Genomic DNA, 15,643 nt, shown 5'->3' with positions numbered 1-15,643 from the left:
ATTTACAACCTGTAGCAGGAAAGTTTTCATAATGATAATATTTACAACCTGTAGCAGGAAAGTTTTCATAATGATAACATTTACAACCTGTAGCAGGAAAGTTTTCATAATGATAACATTTACAACCTGTAGCAGGAAAGTTTTCATAATGATAACATTTACAACCTGTAGCAGGAAAGTTTTCATAATGATAACATTTACAACCTGTTGCAGGAAAGTTATCATAATGATAACATTTACAACCTGTAGCAGGAAAGTTTTCATAATGATAACATATACAACCTGTAGCAGGAAAGTTTTCATAATGATAACATTTACAACCTGTAGCAGGAAAGTTTTCATAATGATAACATTTACAACCTGTTGCAGGAAAGTTATCATAATGATAACATTTACAACCTGTAGCAGGAAAGTTATCATAATGATAACATTTACAACCTGTAGCAGGAAAGTTTTCATAATGATAACATTTACAACCTGTAACAGGAAAGTTTTCATAATGATAACATTTACAACCTGTAGCAGGAAAGTTTTCATAATGATAACATTTACAACCTGTAGCAGGAAAGTTTTCATAATGATAACATTTACAACCTGTAGCAGGAAGGTTTTCATAATGATAACATTTACAACCTGTAACAGGAACGTTTTCATAATGATAACATTTACAACCTGTAGCAGGAAAGTTTTCATAATGATAATATTTACAACCTGTAGCAGGAACGTTTATCCAAAGTTACTTACAGTAGAGTAAATGCTTACATTTTAGTGCCTAAGGGTTTGTATTCGATATTCATTTTCTATGAATGTGACCTTGAGTCTTCCCCCTCACCCCATTAATTCTCTATTTTGTTAGAAATTCCCACACTGTAGTCGATACTGTAGTAACATTGCTCTTTGTTAAAAGTTGATAAAAGCAGCAGTGATATCTGTAAAACACATTTTTGATCACATGCAATAATGAAGTAGCACCACTAGTAAAACAATGGATTTCAAACCATTGCATTTAGTCATCCATGCTCAGTCACTGTTCATGCATTACCAGCCTGTAAAACCTTCATCGGTCATATTCATTTGATTTACTCATTTTCAATCACATCTTTTGATCTTAGTATGTTAGTTAGCAGACCAGAAGCTATTCACAGATAAGCCAATTGAGCAGTTGAAGTGGAGAGTAGACTTACCTGAGACAGTGTTGAGTAGAGTGAGCCTGGCAGTAGTAGAGTGCAGAGTGGAGGACTCCGTCGGTCCCCTGGGTCCTTGCCCTCCTCCTGCTCTGCTCTCAGAGGTGAAGCTGTCCTCTGGGTCACACGCACTGTGCCAGTTTTCTGCGCTCCTTGTGTGTTACCCGCCCTGATTAACTAATGGTTGACAGATGAGGCTGCCTGGCTGGGGAGAGGGAGGAGCACGCCGCCATATAGTGTCTTCTCCCCGCCGTTAAACAGGCAGGAGATACAGTTCAGCGGAGGAGCAATGCCCGTATGGCTCTGCTTTGCTTTCTTCCTCCTGCTTTTTTTCCTTTTTCAAATTTTTTCTTCTTCTCTTACAGCAGTAAGGAGGGGCTAACACCCCCCGCTCCCCCCGCCCATACATGTTTGCCTGTCTCTGTTCCTGCCTGAAGTGGAAGGCGTAGTGTTATCATCTCTGAGTGAGCGTGCAGCGGGTATGAGAGTCTGCCACGTTTAGGAGTAGTCAGTCAACGCGGGCAGCTTTGATGTCTCCTTGTCACCCGAGCTAAGCCCTGTGTTTAAAATACCTTGGTAATTACACTGTGTCCGATGTGTGTGTGTGTGGTGTCGAGCACTGCCCGCACCACAGTAAAGAAGAGAGCAGGAGATGCCTCCGTTTGAAGGGGTTACTGGGTACTAGAGTACACTCACCGAGTGTTGCGCAGACGTGTGTCTCTCTGAGTGCTAGAATGCTTCTCCTCAGTTAGATCCTGTTGTCCAAACCTAAAAAAAAAGGAACAGCTTTTCTTAGAATTCACTACAGTATGTCTACTTGTCTCAAATACATTTTCCTCAAATAGTTCCATCACAGCACAGTCAGTCCAATAGAGTGTACTATATCCACCACAAGTTTACCATGAGGCCTGACGCAGGAAAATGCATGGCATTTGGTGCTATACAACATTCTGACATCATAATTAAGGGAAAATGCATATTATGTTATCTGGGCTGTAACATATGCTAAAGACAAAACAGAGTTCTCCTCGTCTTGTTGTACTCTATTCCAATACCTCATTTTGGAGTGGCTTTGTGTAAGGAGGCTCACTCCCTCTCTCACTGAGAGCAGAGCAGAAATAGTTGGCTCTCTAATTGCTGTCTGGCCTCATGAAGACGCAATAATCTAGAATATTTTCATCTACCAACCGACTGTCATCTCAGGCATGGGGCTTTATGAAGGCTCCTGTCTCATCAGGGTCTCTGCTTTTATTCGTTTAGTTTTTTTTCTCTCTGTAGCTTTCCTGAAGCATCGTACAGCTTCTTATTGAAACCAGATGATTGTCTAGCCATATGTATGCATCCTGGTATTTTAGCCCTGTGAGTCTTCTCTCTCCTAAGCTTGTGTGTGTGTCTCTCTCTCTAGTTTGTGCCCTACACTAAGTTCAGTGTTTACAGGTTAAAGACGGGACTGCATTCAAACCTGGGTGTTCAGTGGATGCTTTACAGAGATCCATGTCATGATTAGTTTAGCCAAAAGTGGTTTATAGCTTGTTTACTTGGCCATGAGATGCAGTAACAAATCAAGAGCGATTATCTTCATCTCATACACTGAAGATTCTATATTGAGCAAAGCAGTGTGTTGGATACTTATATACATTTTAGAACATGGCTCCGAGCAGCGGGTATCAGCATTATTTCAACAAATGTCGTTGGAAAAGCTTTCAGTAGAACCTCTACACTCACTGCCGCCATTTAAAAAAAAATCTCCCTGTCGTTCTCTCTAGTGTTCTGTGAGCTGTGGCCGTGGGACCAAGCAGCGGGAGATAGCCTGTGTTTACTCAAACCAAACCCAAATAGAGGAAGATCACTGCAGTCATCTGTCACGTCCCCGGACACAAAAGGCCTGCCGAGCCCGGGGATGCCCCAGCTGGAAAGCCAACAGGTGGAGCGAGGTATGTGTTCACGCCACCCCGTCCCCACACACTGTCAAAATACCCCCGGGCCTCTCTAACGCTAACAGTCACCTCTAGCAGCTGGGACACACAACTCAAACACAGATGTAGATGATGTAGAGTACTGTACTCAATAAGAACCTGTCCTATCACTAAGCAGTTTACATATTCTTATGTCCTTCCGATGTGAGTTAAACACCACAGGCTGGATTTACATAACTGTTTATGCAATTCACTAGACATGTATACTTGAGAGAGGAAATGTTATGGGAATACTAAAAAGCTTGTGCTGTGCTTTCTCTTCCTCTTCTGGGGTTGACTAGTTATCAGGCTAGTTCCTTTGCCTTTCTTGGACTATTTTCAAGACAGCATTGGCTAATTGACCAATGCGTTTCTGGTGCATTTTGCTGCTCCGATGCAGCATGCTAGACAACATCTTGAACGTGCAATTCACACTTTTCAAACATCACAAATGCAAGAAGGTACCTACTTTCTACAGACGGACGACACACTGCACATGGCTCCAGACTTGGACAGCCCGGTTGGCGGTCCAACACAGATAAAAGCATGGTGGTAAGAGAGACATCATCATTCACGAAGCACAGCAGGTTACTGAAGTGCTGGACTGGCTGCAATCAAGACACTTCAGTGCAAAGGGCAGGCGCAGGAGAGACACTTTTTTTAAATATATATTTTTTTTCTTCTCCAAGATGGCGTAGCAGTCAGGCGTCTTTTGTCTTCGTCTTGTCGTGTACCGTGTATATATCTTTATATATATATATATATCTTTTTTTCTTCACATATCTTTTTTATATTTTTCTTATCCCCAACTTCAAAATACTCTCCTGCAATCCGCCTCACCCAATGTGGTATGGATCTGCTATTTTATTTACTTTAGAACCGGTCATCAGCTAACCTTTAGCCCAGCCAACTCCTGCCAGTCTGCACAGCAGATTCAACCCAGAGCTTATCGGACTCCTTTTTCTCTATATCTCCGGATTCCTACCGCAAGCTCTGAACCTCTTCACCTGGATCATCGCAGCTAGCTAGCTGCTATCCTGCTTGGCTTCTCCTGGCTAACGTCCCTGTCCCGAAACAAGAACCAATTAGCCTGGAGCTAGCCTATGCTAGGCCCATCTCCCAGCTAGCTGAAAGGTCCATCAGCCACTCCTTGGGCTACAATACCTATTCTGCCAATTGGCCTGGACCCTTTTTACTGCCAACACGGAGCCCCGCCGATCCATCACGACTGGACTACCGACGTAATCCGCCCAAGAGGGTTTTTCAACAGGCTCCTCCATCGCAACGTTCCCTGAATGCCCATCTGCTAGCCTGCTAGCCGCGGCCTGCTAGCTGTCTGAATCGCCGTGTCTCCAGCCCGTCCAGCAACTCATTGGACCCTTTGATCACTCGGCTACGCATGCCTCTCCCGAATGTCAATATGCCTTGTCCATTGCTGTTTTGGTTAGTGATTATTGTCTTATTTCACTGTAGAGCCTCCAGCCCTGCTCAATATGCCTCAGGTAACCCTCTTGTCCCACCTACCACACATGCGGTGACCTCACCTGGTTTAATTGATGTCTCTAGAGACAATACCTCTCTCATCATCACTCAATGCCTAGGTTTACCTCCACTGTATTTATATCCTACCATATCTTTGTCTGTACATTATGCATTGAATCTATTCTACCGCTCCCAGAAACCTGCACCTTTTACTCTCTGTTCCGAACATACTAGATGACCAGTTCTTATAGCCTTTAGCCGTACCCTTATCCTACTCCTCCTCTGCTCCTCTGGTGATGTAGAGGTTAACCCAAGCCCTACAGTGCCTAGCTCCACTCCCATTCCCCAGGCGCTCTCATTTGTTGACTTTTGTAACCGAAAAAGCCTTGATTTCATGCATGTTAACATTAGAAGCCTCCTCCCTAAGTTTGTTTTATTCACTGCTTTAGCACACTGCCAACCCGGATGTCCTAGCCGTGTCTGAATCCTGGCTTAGGAAGGCCACCAAAACCCCTGAAATTTCCATACATAACTATAACATTTTCCGACAAGATAGAACTGCCAAAGGGGGCGGAGTTGCAATCTACTGCAGAGATAGCCCGCAGAGTTCTGTCTTACTATCCAGGTCTGTATCCAAACAATTTAAGCTTCTACTTCTAAAAATCCACCTTTCCAGAAACAAGTCTCTCACTGTTGCCGCTTGCTATAGACCACCTTCTGCCCCCAGCTGTGCCCTGGACACCATATGTGAATTGATTGCCCCCATCTATCTTCAGAGCTTGTGCTGTTAGGTGACCTAAACTGGGACATGCTTAACACCCGGCCATCCTACAATCTAAGCTTGATGCCCTCAATCTCACACAAACTATCAATGAACCTACCAGGTACAACCCCAAATCCGTAAACACAGGCACTCTCATAGATATCATCCTAACCAACCTGCCCTCCAAATACACCTTTGCTGTCTTCAACCAGGATGTCAGCGATCACTGCCTCATTGCCTGCGTCCGTAATGGGTCTGCGGTCAAACGACAACCCCTCATCACTGTCAAAACTCCCTAAAACACTTCAGCGAGCAGGCCTTTCTAATCAACCTGGCCCGGGTATCCTGGAAGGGTATTGACCTCATTCCGTCAGTAGAAGATGCCTGGTTATTCTCTAAAAGTGCTTTCCTCACAATCTTAAATAAGCAAAATGTTGAACCATGAACAGCTATAGCCCGTGGTTCACTCCAGACCTGACTGCCCTTGACCAGATCAAAAACATCCTGTGGCGTACGGCATTCGCATCGAATAGCCCCAGCGATATGCAACTTTTCAGGTAAGTTAGGAACCAATATACACAGGCAATTAGGAAATCAAAGGCTAGCTTTTTCAAACAGAAATTTGCATCCTGCAGCACAAACTCCAAAAAGTTCTGGGACACTGTAAAGTCCATGGAGAAGAAGAGCACCTCCTCCCAGCTGCCCACTGCACTGAGGCTAGGAAACACTGTCACCACTGATAAATCCACAATAATTGAGAATTTCAATAAGCAATTTTCTACGGCTGGCCACCCCTACCCTGGTCAACAGCCCTGCACCCCGCACAGCAAATTGCCCAAGCCTCCCCCATTTCTCCTTCACACAAAACCAGATAGCTGATGTTCTGAAAGAGCTGCAAAATCTGGACCCCTACAAATCAGCAGGGCAAGACAATCTGGACCCTCTCTTTCTAAAATGATCAGCTGAAATTGTTGCAACCCCTATTACTAGCCTGTTCAACCTCTCTTTCGTATCGTCTGAGATCCCCAAAGATTGGAAAGCTGCCACGGTCATCCCCCTCTTCAAAGGGGGAGACACTCTAGACCCAAACTGCTACAGACCTATATCTATCCTACCCTGCCTTTCTAAGTTCTTCAAAAGCCAAGTTAACAAACAGATCACCGACCATTTCACATCCCACCGTACCTTCTCCGCTTTTCAATCTGGTTCCCGAGCTGGTCAAGGTCCTAAACAATATCATAACCACCATCGATAAGAGAATACTGTGCATCTGTATTCATCGACCTGGCCAAGGCTTTTGACTGTCAATCACCACATTCTTAGGCAGACTCAACTGCCTTTGTTTCTCAAATGACTGCCTCGCTTGGTTCACCAACTACTTCTCAGACAGAGTTCAGTGTGTCAAATCGGAGGGCCTGTTGTCCGGACCTCTGGCAGTCTCTATGGGGGTGCCACAGGGTTCAATTCTACGGCCGACTCTTTTCTCTGTATACATCGATGATGTGGCTCTTGCTGCTGGTGATTCTCTGATCCACCTCTATAGAGACAACACCATTCTGTATACTTCTGGCCCTTCTTTGGACACTGTGTTAATTAACCTCCAGATGAGCTTCAATGCCATACAACTCTTCTTCCGTGGCCTCCAACTGCTTTTAAATGCAAGTAAAACTAAATGCATGCTCTTCAAATGGTCACTGCCCGCACCTGCCCGCCCGTCCAGCATCACTACTCTGGACGGTTCTGACTTAGAATATGTGGACAACTACAAATACTTAGGTGTCTGGTTAGACTGTAAACAATCCTTCCAGACTCACATTAAGCATCTCCAATCCAAGTCTTTAAGTTTTTGCTTGGTAAAGCCCCACCTTATCTCAGCTCACTGGTCACCATAGCAGCACCCACCCGTAGCACCCGCTCCAGCAGGTATATTTCACCCCCAGCAGGTATATGGTCACCCCCAAAGCCAATTCCTCCTTTGGCCGCCTTTCCTTCCAGTTCTCTGCTGCCAATGACTGGAACGAATTGCAAAAATCACTGAAGCTGAAGAATCATACTCCCTTACTAACTTTAAGCACCAGCTGTCAGAGCAGGTCGCATATCACTGCACCTGTACATAGCCCATCTGTAAATAGCCCATCCAACTATCGCATCCCCATACTGTTAATTTTGTTGTTGTTGCTCCTTTGCACCCCAGTATCCCTACTTGCACATTCATCTTCTGCACATCTATTACTCCAGTGTTTAATTGCTAAATTGTAATTATTTTGCCACTATGGCCTATTTATTGCCTTACCTCCCTTATCTTACCTCATTTGCACACACTGTATATAGAAATTTTTCTATTGTGTTCTGGACTGTATGTTTGTTTATTCCATGTGTAACTTTGTGTTGTTGTTTGTGTCGCACTGTGTAACGGCTGTCCTCCTCTTCTTCATCCGAAGAGGAGCAGGGATTGAACCAAGGCGCAGTGGAGTTTGAATACATAATGAATTTATTGACAAGACGAAAAAACACGAACTTGACTATACACTAACAAAACAAATAAACGGTGTAGAACAGATCTGAACGACGGACTCACATAACACACGAGAACGCACGAACAGGGAAAAAGCCTACACATAAATGACACTTAACAAACAAACCGAAACCAGTCCCGTGTGGCGCAACGACATACACAAACACAGGAGACAATCACCCACAACGAACACTGTGACAACGCCTACCTAAATATGACTCTTAATTAGAGGAACGCCAAACACCTGCCTCTAATTAAGAGCCATACCAGGCAACCCAAAACCAACACAGAAACAGAAAACATAGAATGCCCACCCAACCTCACGTCCTGACCAACTAACACACATAACAACTAACATAAATAGGTCAGGAACGTGACATTACCCCCACCCACAAGGTGCGAACTCCGGACGCACCAGCACAAAGTCTAGGGGAGGGTCTGGGTGGGCATCTAACCACGGTGGTGGCTCAGGCTCCGGGCGAGGTCCCCACCCCACCATAATCCATCCTAGCTTCCTCCCTCTAAGAATGTCCACCCTCTTTTTACCCCCACAAAATCCTCTTAATAACCTCACTAATAAGGACAGCACCGGGACAGAGAGATAAATCAAGACAGAGGGATAGATAAGAATATAGAGGTAGATCAAGATAGAGAGGGAGATCAGGATAGAGGGGCAACTCCGGACTGAAAGGCAGCTCCGGACAGAGAGACAGCTCTGGACTGATGGGCAGTTCTGGGTATCTAGCCGTTTAAGGCTGAAGGGCAGCTCATGGCTGACTGACGAATCTCGACGCTCATGGCTGGCTGACGGCTCTCGACGCTCATGGCTGGCTGACGGCTCTCGACGCTCATGGCTGGCTGACGGCTCTCGACGCTCATGGCAGGCTGACGGCTCTCGACGCTCATGGCAGGCTGACGGCTCTCGACGCTCATGGCAGGCTGACGGCTCTCGACGCTCATGGCAGGCTGACGGCTCTCGACGCTCATGGCAGGCTGACGGCTCTCGACGCTCATGGCGCTCTGACGGCTCTGGCTGCTCATGGCGCTCTGACGGCTCTGGCTGCTCATGGCTCTCTGACGGCTCTGGCTGCTCATGGCTCTCTGACGGCTCTGGCTGCTCATGGCTCTCTGACGGCTCTGGCTGCTCATGGCTCTCTGACGGCTCTGGCTGCTCATGGCTCTCTGACGGCTCTGGCTGCTCATGGCTCGCTGGCGGCTCTGGCTGCTCATGGCTCGCTGGCGGCTCTGGCAGATCCTGTCTGGTTGGCGGCTCTGGCAGATCCTGTCTGGTTGGCGGCTCTGGCAGATCCTGTCTGGTTGGCGGCTCTGGCAGATCCTGTCTGGTTGGCGGCTCTGGCAGATCCTGTCCGGTTGGCGGCTCTGGCAGATCCTGTCTGGCTGACGGCTCTAGCGGCTCCTGTCTGGCTGACGGCTCTAGCGGCTCCTGTCTGGCGGATGGCTCTGTAGGCTCATGGCAGACGGGCGGCTTTGCAGGCTCATGGCAGACGGGCGGCTTTGCAGGCTCCTGGCAGACGGATGGCTCAGACGGCGCTGGGGAGACGGATGGCTCAGATGGAGCTGGGGAGACGGATGGCTCAGATGGCGCTGGGGAGACGGATGGCTCAGATGGCGCTGGGGAGACGGATGGCTCAGATGGCGCTGGGGAGACGGATGGCTCAGATGGCGCTGGGGAGACGGATGGCTCAGGCCGGATACGGCGCACTGTAGACCTGGTGCGTGGTGCCGGAACTGGAGGCACCGTGCTAATGATAAGCACCTTCCTACTAGTGCGGGGAGCAGGGACAGGGCACACTGTATTCTCAAAGCCCACTCTATAACTGATGCGTGGTACCGGCACTGGTGACGCCGGGCTGAGGACAAGCACATCAGGATTAGTAGGGGGAGAAGATACAGTTTGTACAGGGCTCTGGAGACGCACTGGTAGCTTAGTGCGTGGGGCCGGAACTGGAGGCACCGGGCTAGATACACGCACTACAGGGAGAGTGCGTGGAGGAGGAACAGGGCTCAGGATACGCACTGGTAGCCTAGTGCGTAGTGTAGACACTGTAGGTACTAGGCTGGGGCGGGGAGGTGGTACCGGAAATACCGGACCGTGGAGGCGTACTGGCACTCTTGAGCATTGAACCCGCCCAACCTTACCTGGTTGAATGCTCCCGGTCGCCCGACCAGTGCGGGAGGTGGAATAACCCGCACCGGCCTATGTAGGCGAACCGGGGAAACCATGCGTAAGGCCGGTGCCATGTATGCCGGCCCGAGGAGACGCACTGGAGACCAGACGGTTGAGCCGGCCTCATGACACCTGGCTCAATACTCAATCTAGCCCTACCAGTGCGGGGAGGTGGAATAACCCGCACTGGGCTATGCACTCGTACAGGAGACACCGTGCGCTCTACTGCGTAACACGGCGCCTGCCCGTACTCCCGCTCTCCACGGTAAGCCTGGGAAGTGGGCGCAGGTCTCCTACCTGCCCTTGGCCCACTACCTCTTAGCCCCCCCCCAAGAAATTTTTGGGAATTACTTACGGGCTTTTTGGGCTTCCGTGCCAGACGCGTTCCCTCATAGCTCCGGTTCCTCTCCCCGGTAGCCTCTGCTCTCCTCAGTGCCTCCAGCTGTTCCCATGGGAGGCGATCCCTCCCAGCCAGGATCTCCTCCCAAGTGTAGCAACCCTTTCCGTCCAAAACATCGTCCCATGTCCATTGCTCCTTCTTCTCCTGTCCCTTTCTCCGTTGACTCCGCTGCTTGGCTCTGGTATGGTGTGTGATTCTGTAACGGCTGTCCTCCTCTTCTTCATCCGAAGAGGAGCAGGGATTGAACCAAGGCGCAGTGGAGTTTGAATACATAATGAATTTATTGACAAGACGAAAAAACACGAACTTGACTATACACTAACAAAACAAATAAACGGTGTAGAACAGATCTGAACGACAGACTCACATAACACACGAGAACGCACGAACAGGGAAAAAGCCTACACATAAATGACACTTAACAAACAAACCGAAACCAGTCCCGTGTGGCGCAACGACATACACAAACACAGGAGACAATCACCCACAACGAACACTGTGACAACGCCTACCTAAATATGACTCTTAATTAGAGGAACGCCAAACACCTGCCTCTAATTAAGAGCCATACCAGGCAACCCAAAACCAACACAGAAACAGAAAACATAGAATGCCCACCCAACCTCACGTCCTGACCAACTAACACACATAACAACTAACATAAATAGGTCAGGAACGTGACACACTGCTTTGCTTTATCTTGGCCATGTCGCAGTTGTAAATGAGAACTTGTTCTCAACTAGTCTACCTGATTAATTTAAGGTGAAATGAAAATTAAATAAATAAAACTGGGAGGGGGAGGTGGTGGGGGACCTGTGAGGTCACAGTCCTGGCGGAGCCGACCACACACCCTTGGTGTCTGCCGAACGAGCGTGCGGCGACTGTGTCAGGGGTGTGACAGCACTTATGGAACCAGAGTCACACTGGGTCAGAAGGCACAGCCGGGGGGCCAGCGGAGGGAGAGAGGAAAGGCCATGAGCCTAAATGTATCACCACCAGAGAGTAAAGGAGATGGAGGTGGAGGGAGCATAGGGAGTATCTGTATCTGTCCATAAAACACACTCTAGAGAAGATATACACAGGGGTTACATTGGGCCGGGGTCCGGCCGGGTCTGAGACCTGGGTCCCGCCAGGTCCGAGAACCGACACCTACGATCCAAATGAGAGCCGGGCAGAGCTGAAATCCGGTACCTTTCATTAAACTATTTGAATGATCTAATGAAAAACTGTTGTACACATTACATTTTCCACAGCCAACAACACGAGTAAGCAACAGCAAAATCAGACAACCCCATACTGTAGTAGAGTAGTTTACCTATTCAATTGTTCAGTCTGTCGTATTCTATGCAAGATAAAATAATATTCATCTCGAGTCGCATTCAAATTGCGAGTGCCGCACAGGGGAGAAATATGCATACCCAGTCATCATTGTACAGTCTTAATGCAGTCGCAGGAAAACACACTTTTCAAAGGAGTTGTGAAGGCCACTGTTAAAAGAGGAGGATCACGGAGCTTTCTAGTGTTACTCGGCTACACTTATTTCTTAAATCCAATAAATTAGTTGGCTAAAATGCATCATTTTAGAACCTGAGTTTTCAGCAGCAGCATGGTTTATTCGCTCCCCAATGGCGTTGAATGCATATGGAAGACCAGGGCTAAATGTAACAAGGGTCAGCTGTAACAGGTCGGCCTAAATGATATTCACAGTACATGATCCTTGGTTGGCTGAGTGCCAGTGGAAGGTATCAAGTAATCAATATGGTGCTAACTAGCAACAAGAGCCTAATGTTTAGACTTCAGAATGTGAGTTCTAGCTGATGATTAGCCCAATGGGATAAAAGCAGATGGGCAACCCTCAGCCTGTTTATTTAGAGCCACTATGCTGCATCAGGTGGGCTACATCAGGTGATGATGCTTATTGCTAAATAACACACCTGCCTGATAATATGGACCAATATGTTATATTGGGCTCATTTCTGGAGGGGGAAATTATATTGTAGATGTCAGCATCCTTTTATTTTCCTACATTTTGGAGTAAAACACCCTTTTCAAAAGTCTGACCTTATGACGTTCTCACAGTCATTCTCCCCCCAAAAATGGTAGGTTCCTCTGCAACCTGTAGTATGCTATGATATGTGCTTTTTTGTCAGTATATATTCATGCTAATATATTATATTACCCCCCAGCCCCCCCTTTTTCACTGCTTCTCTCACTCTAATGATATATTTAAGTTATTTTTGTGTTGGACATAGGATGGTGGGTAAAGTGAGATCAACAGGTCTTGTATGAAGTGAACTCACACTGCTCTCCACGCCTAAACTGCGGTTGTGAAATCCCAATTGGGCTTGCAATGGTAACCCATCTCTGTCTTCCCACATGAGACCACTCCCCTTAAGGGCCTCACTCTCCCTCTCACTCTTCCTCCCTGGTGTCTGGAAGCAATCATCTCCCTCCACATACCACCAGAAACCATGAAATCCACAACTATAACATAAAGACATGTTTTATATCTAAACGTTCATGCCTGTGACAACTTTGGAAACCTCAGCACCCACTGTTTGGGCTTTTCAGCAGCAAGCCAATCACCCCCCTCACATTCGCCTGAATGGGGGTCTGTGAAGGGGTACAAGGGGGTGTGAGAAGGGTAAATGAGGAAGGGGTGAGGACTGCCTGTAGAGCTCTTGGTGTGGGGCGGGCCGTGCTCGGGAGTGGAGTGGCGGCGATCCCACTGATTCGTCTGTGACAGCTGCATGTTCCACCTCTCTATGGTCAACCACACTGTGCTAAGACGTGTTTTGGGGTCCGCTGTCCTATCCAATCAAACCCATAGAATTAGAATAACTAGTTCATATTCTAGTATATTCTTATTCTAATTCTATTCTAAATTCTATGTTTATGTCAAACAGACATACTGCAGATGGGTAGAGAGCAGCAGTCTGTGGAGAAGCTCAACTCCAACATTGAATAGTGAATAGTCTCCAACATTGAATAGTGAATAGTCTCCAACATTGAATAGTGAATAGCCTCCAACATTGAATAGTGAATAGTCTCCAACATTTAATAGTGAATAGTCTCCAACATTGAATAGTGAATAGTCTCCAACATTGAATAGTGAATAGTCTCCAACATTGAATAGTGAATAGTCTCCAACATTGAATAGTGAATAGTCTCCAACATTGAATAGTGAATAGTCTCCAACATTGAATAGTGAATAGTCTCCAACATTGAATAGTGAATAGCCTCCAACATTGAATAGTGAATAGCCTCCAACATTGAATAGTGAATAGTCTCCAACATTGAATAGTGAATAGCCTCCAACATTGAATAGTGAATAGTCTCCAACACTGAATAGTGAATAGTCTCCAACATTGAATAGTGAATAGTCTCCAACATTGAATAGTGAATAGTCTCCAACATTGAATAGTCTCCAACATTGAATAGTGAATAGTCTCCAACACTGAATAGTGAATAGTCTCCAACATTGAATAGTGAATAGTCTCCAACATTGAATAGTGAATAGTCTCCAACATTGAATAGTGAATAGTCTCCAACATTGAATAGTGAATAGTCTCCAACATTGAATAGTGAATAGTCTCCAACATTGAATAGTGAATAGTCTCCAACATTGAATAGTGAATAGTCTCCAACATTGAATAGTGAATAGTCTCCAACATTGAATAGTGAATAGTCTCCAACATTGAATAGTGAATAGTCTCCAACATTGAATAGTGAATAGTCTCCAACATTGAATAGTGAATAGTCTCCAACATTGAATAGTGAATAGCCTCCAACATTGAATAGTGAATAGTCTCCAACACTGAATAGTGAATAGTCTCCAACATTGAATAGTGAATAGTCTCCAACATTGAATAGTGAATAGTCTCCAACATTGAATAGTCTCCAACATTGAATAGTGAATAGTCTCCAACACTGAATAGTGAATAGTCTCCAACATTGAATAGTGAATAGTCTCCAACATTGAATAGTGAATAGTCTCCAACATTGAATAGTGAATAGTCTCCAACATTGAATAGTGAATAGTCTCCAACATTGAATAGTGAATAGTCTCCAACATTGAATAGTGAATAGTCTCCAACATTGAATAGTGAATAGTCTCCAACATTGAATAGTGAATAGTCTCCAACATTGAATAGTGTGCTCAACTGTGATAAGTTTGATCTTCAGCAATGAAAACCAAAAGTCTCTTGGAAAGAGATTAGAATCACATTTCTTAACCCATAACTGTTGTTCAAATCGCAATTGGAGGCTCTATTACACCCCGCTATGGGATGTTAAAAATGCAAGCCTTTAAATGAAGCCTCGTTCTTTGGCTTAGACCTTCATCTGAGTTCAGATTCCCCTTAATGCCTTTTGTTCTCCTTCCAAACATAAGGAGTAAAACTTCACCTAACCGCACACCATAGAGACGACAACTTAGGCCGGCAAACAGTTGTAGTACAACATGATATAGCCTACTGTATAAATGATCGAACGGGACAAATGGTACTCACAGTACATGTGGCTCTATAGTATTTACACAGCTTTCTTCTTGAACCCTGGGGGTTGGTTCCCAGACCCAGATTAAGCTAGTCCTGGACTAAAAAGCACTTTGAGTGGATAGTCTCCATTGATCATGCTTCTTAGTCCAGGATAAGGCTTAATCTTTTGTCTAGGAAACCTCTTTCTAATGTTCTGGAGAGCTTCTTCGGCATGCAGGTAGGATTCTCAATTGCTTCAAAGAGATGGGCCATGTGATAGACCTGTGAGTGAACTGACAATACGGCTCACACAGGCACGACGAATGCAGGCTCAGAGGAAAACATATTTCTCTGTGTGGTTTGGTCAATACGCAGCATCATATGATGCAAAATGCATCAAATGGGGAGTATTTCTGTATTTTGGAAGTTCCATATATTGAAAATGTGATTTGATGACAAGCAAAACATTTTGGGACTATGTCAACAATGGACTTATGAAACAAATACCAAAATATTGTTTTTGTGTGGAGTTTTCCTTTAAAGCCTGTGAATCAAACCCAACAGACTAAACAAAGCCTATAAACTCAGCAAAAAAAGAAACAGCCCTTTTTTCAGGATCCTGTCTTTCAAAGATAATTTGTAAAAATCCAAATAACTTCACAGATCTTCATTGTAAAG

The 15,643-nt window shown here is 45.8% G+C and overlaps 1 protein-coding gene across 1 annotated transcript in view; it reads left to right on the top strand.

Moving 5' to 3' along the window:
• The window catches only part of LOC129862645 (A disintegrin and metalloproteinase with thrombospondin motifs 20-like), a 141,708-nt gene that overhangs the window by 113,019 nt on the left and 13,046 nt on the right, over nucleotides 1–15,643 (top strand). The window contains exon 28 of the mRNA XM_055934506.1: nucleotides 2,951–3,118. Within this exon, the coding sequence (XP_055790481.1) occupies nucleotides 2,951–3,118 (168 nt within the window). The remainder of the gene's footprint in view (nucleotides 1–2,950; nucleotides 3,119–15,643) is intronic.

The sequence above is a fragment of the Salvelinus fontinalis genome, chromosome 9 (assembly GCF_029448725.1).
Source record: "Salvelinus fontinalis isolate EN_2023a chromosome 9, ASM2944872v1, whole genome shotgun sequence".
NCBI classification, from domain to species: Eukaryota; Metazoa; Chordata; class Actinopteri; order Salmoniformes; family Salmonidae; genus Salvelinus; species Salvelinus fontinalis.
The sequence above is the reverse complement of the archived record's forward strand: the minus strand, read 5'-3'. Positions and strand labels throughout refer to the sequence as shown.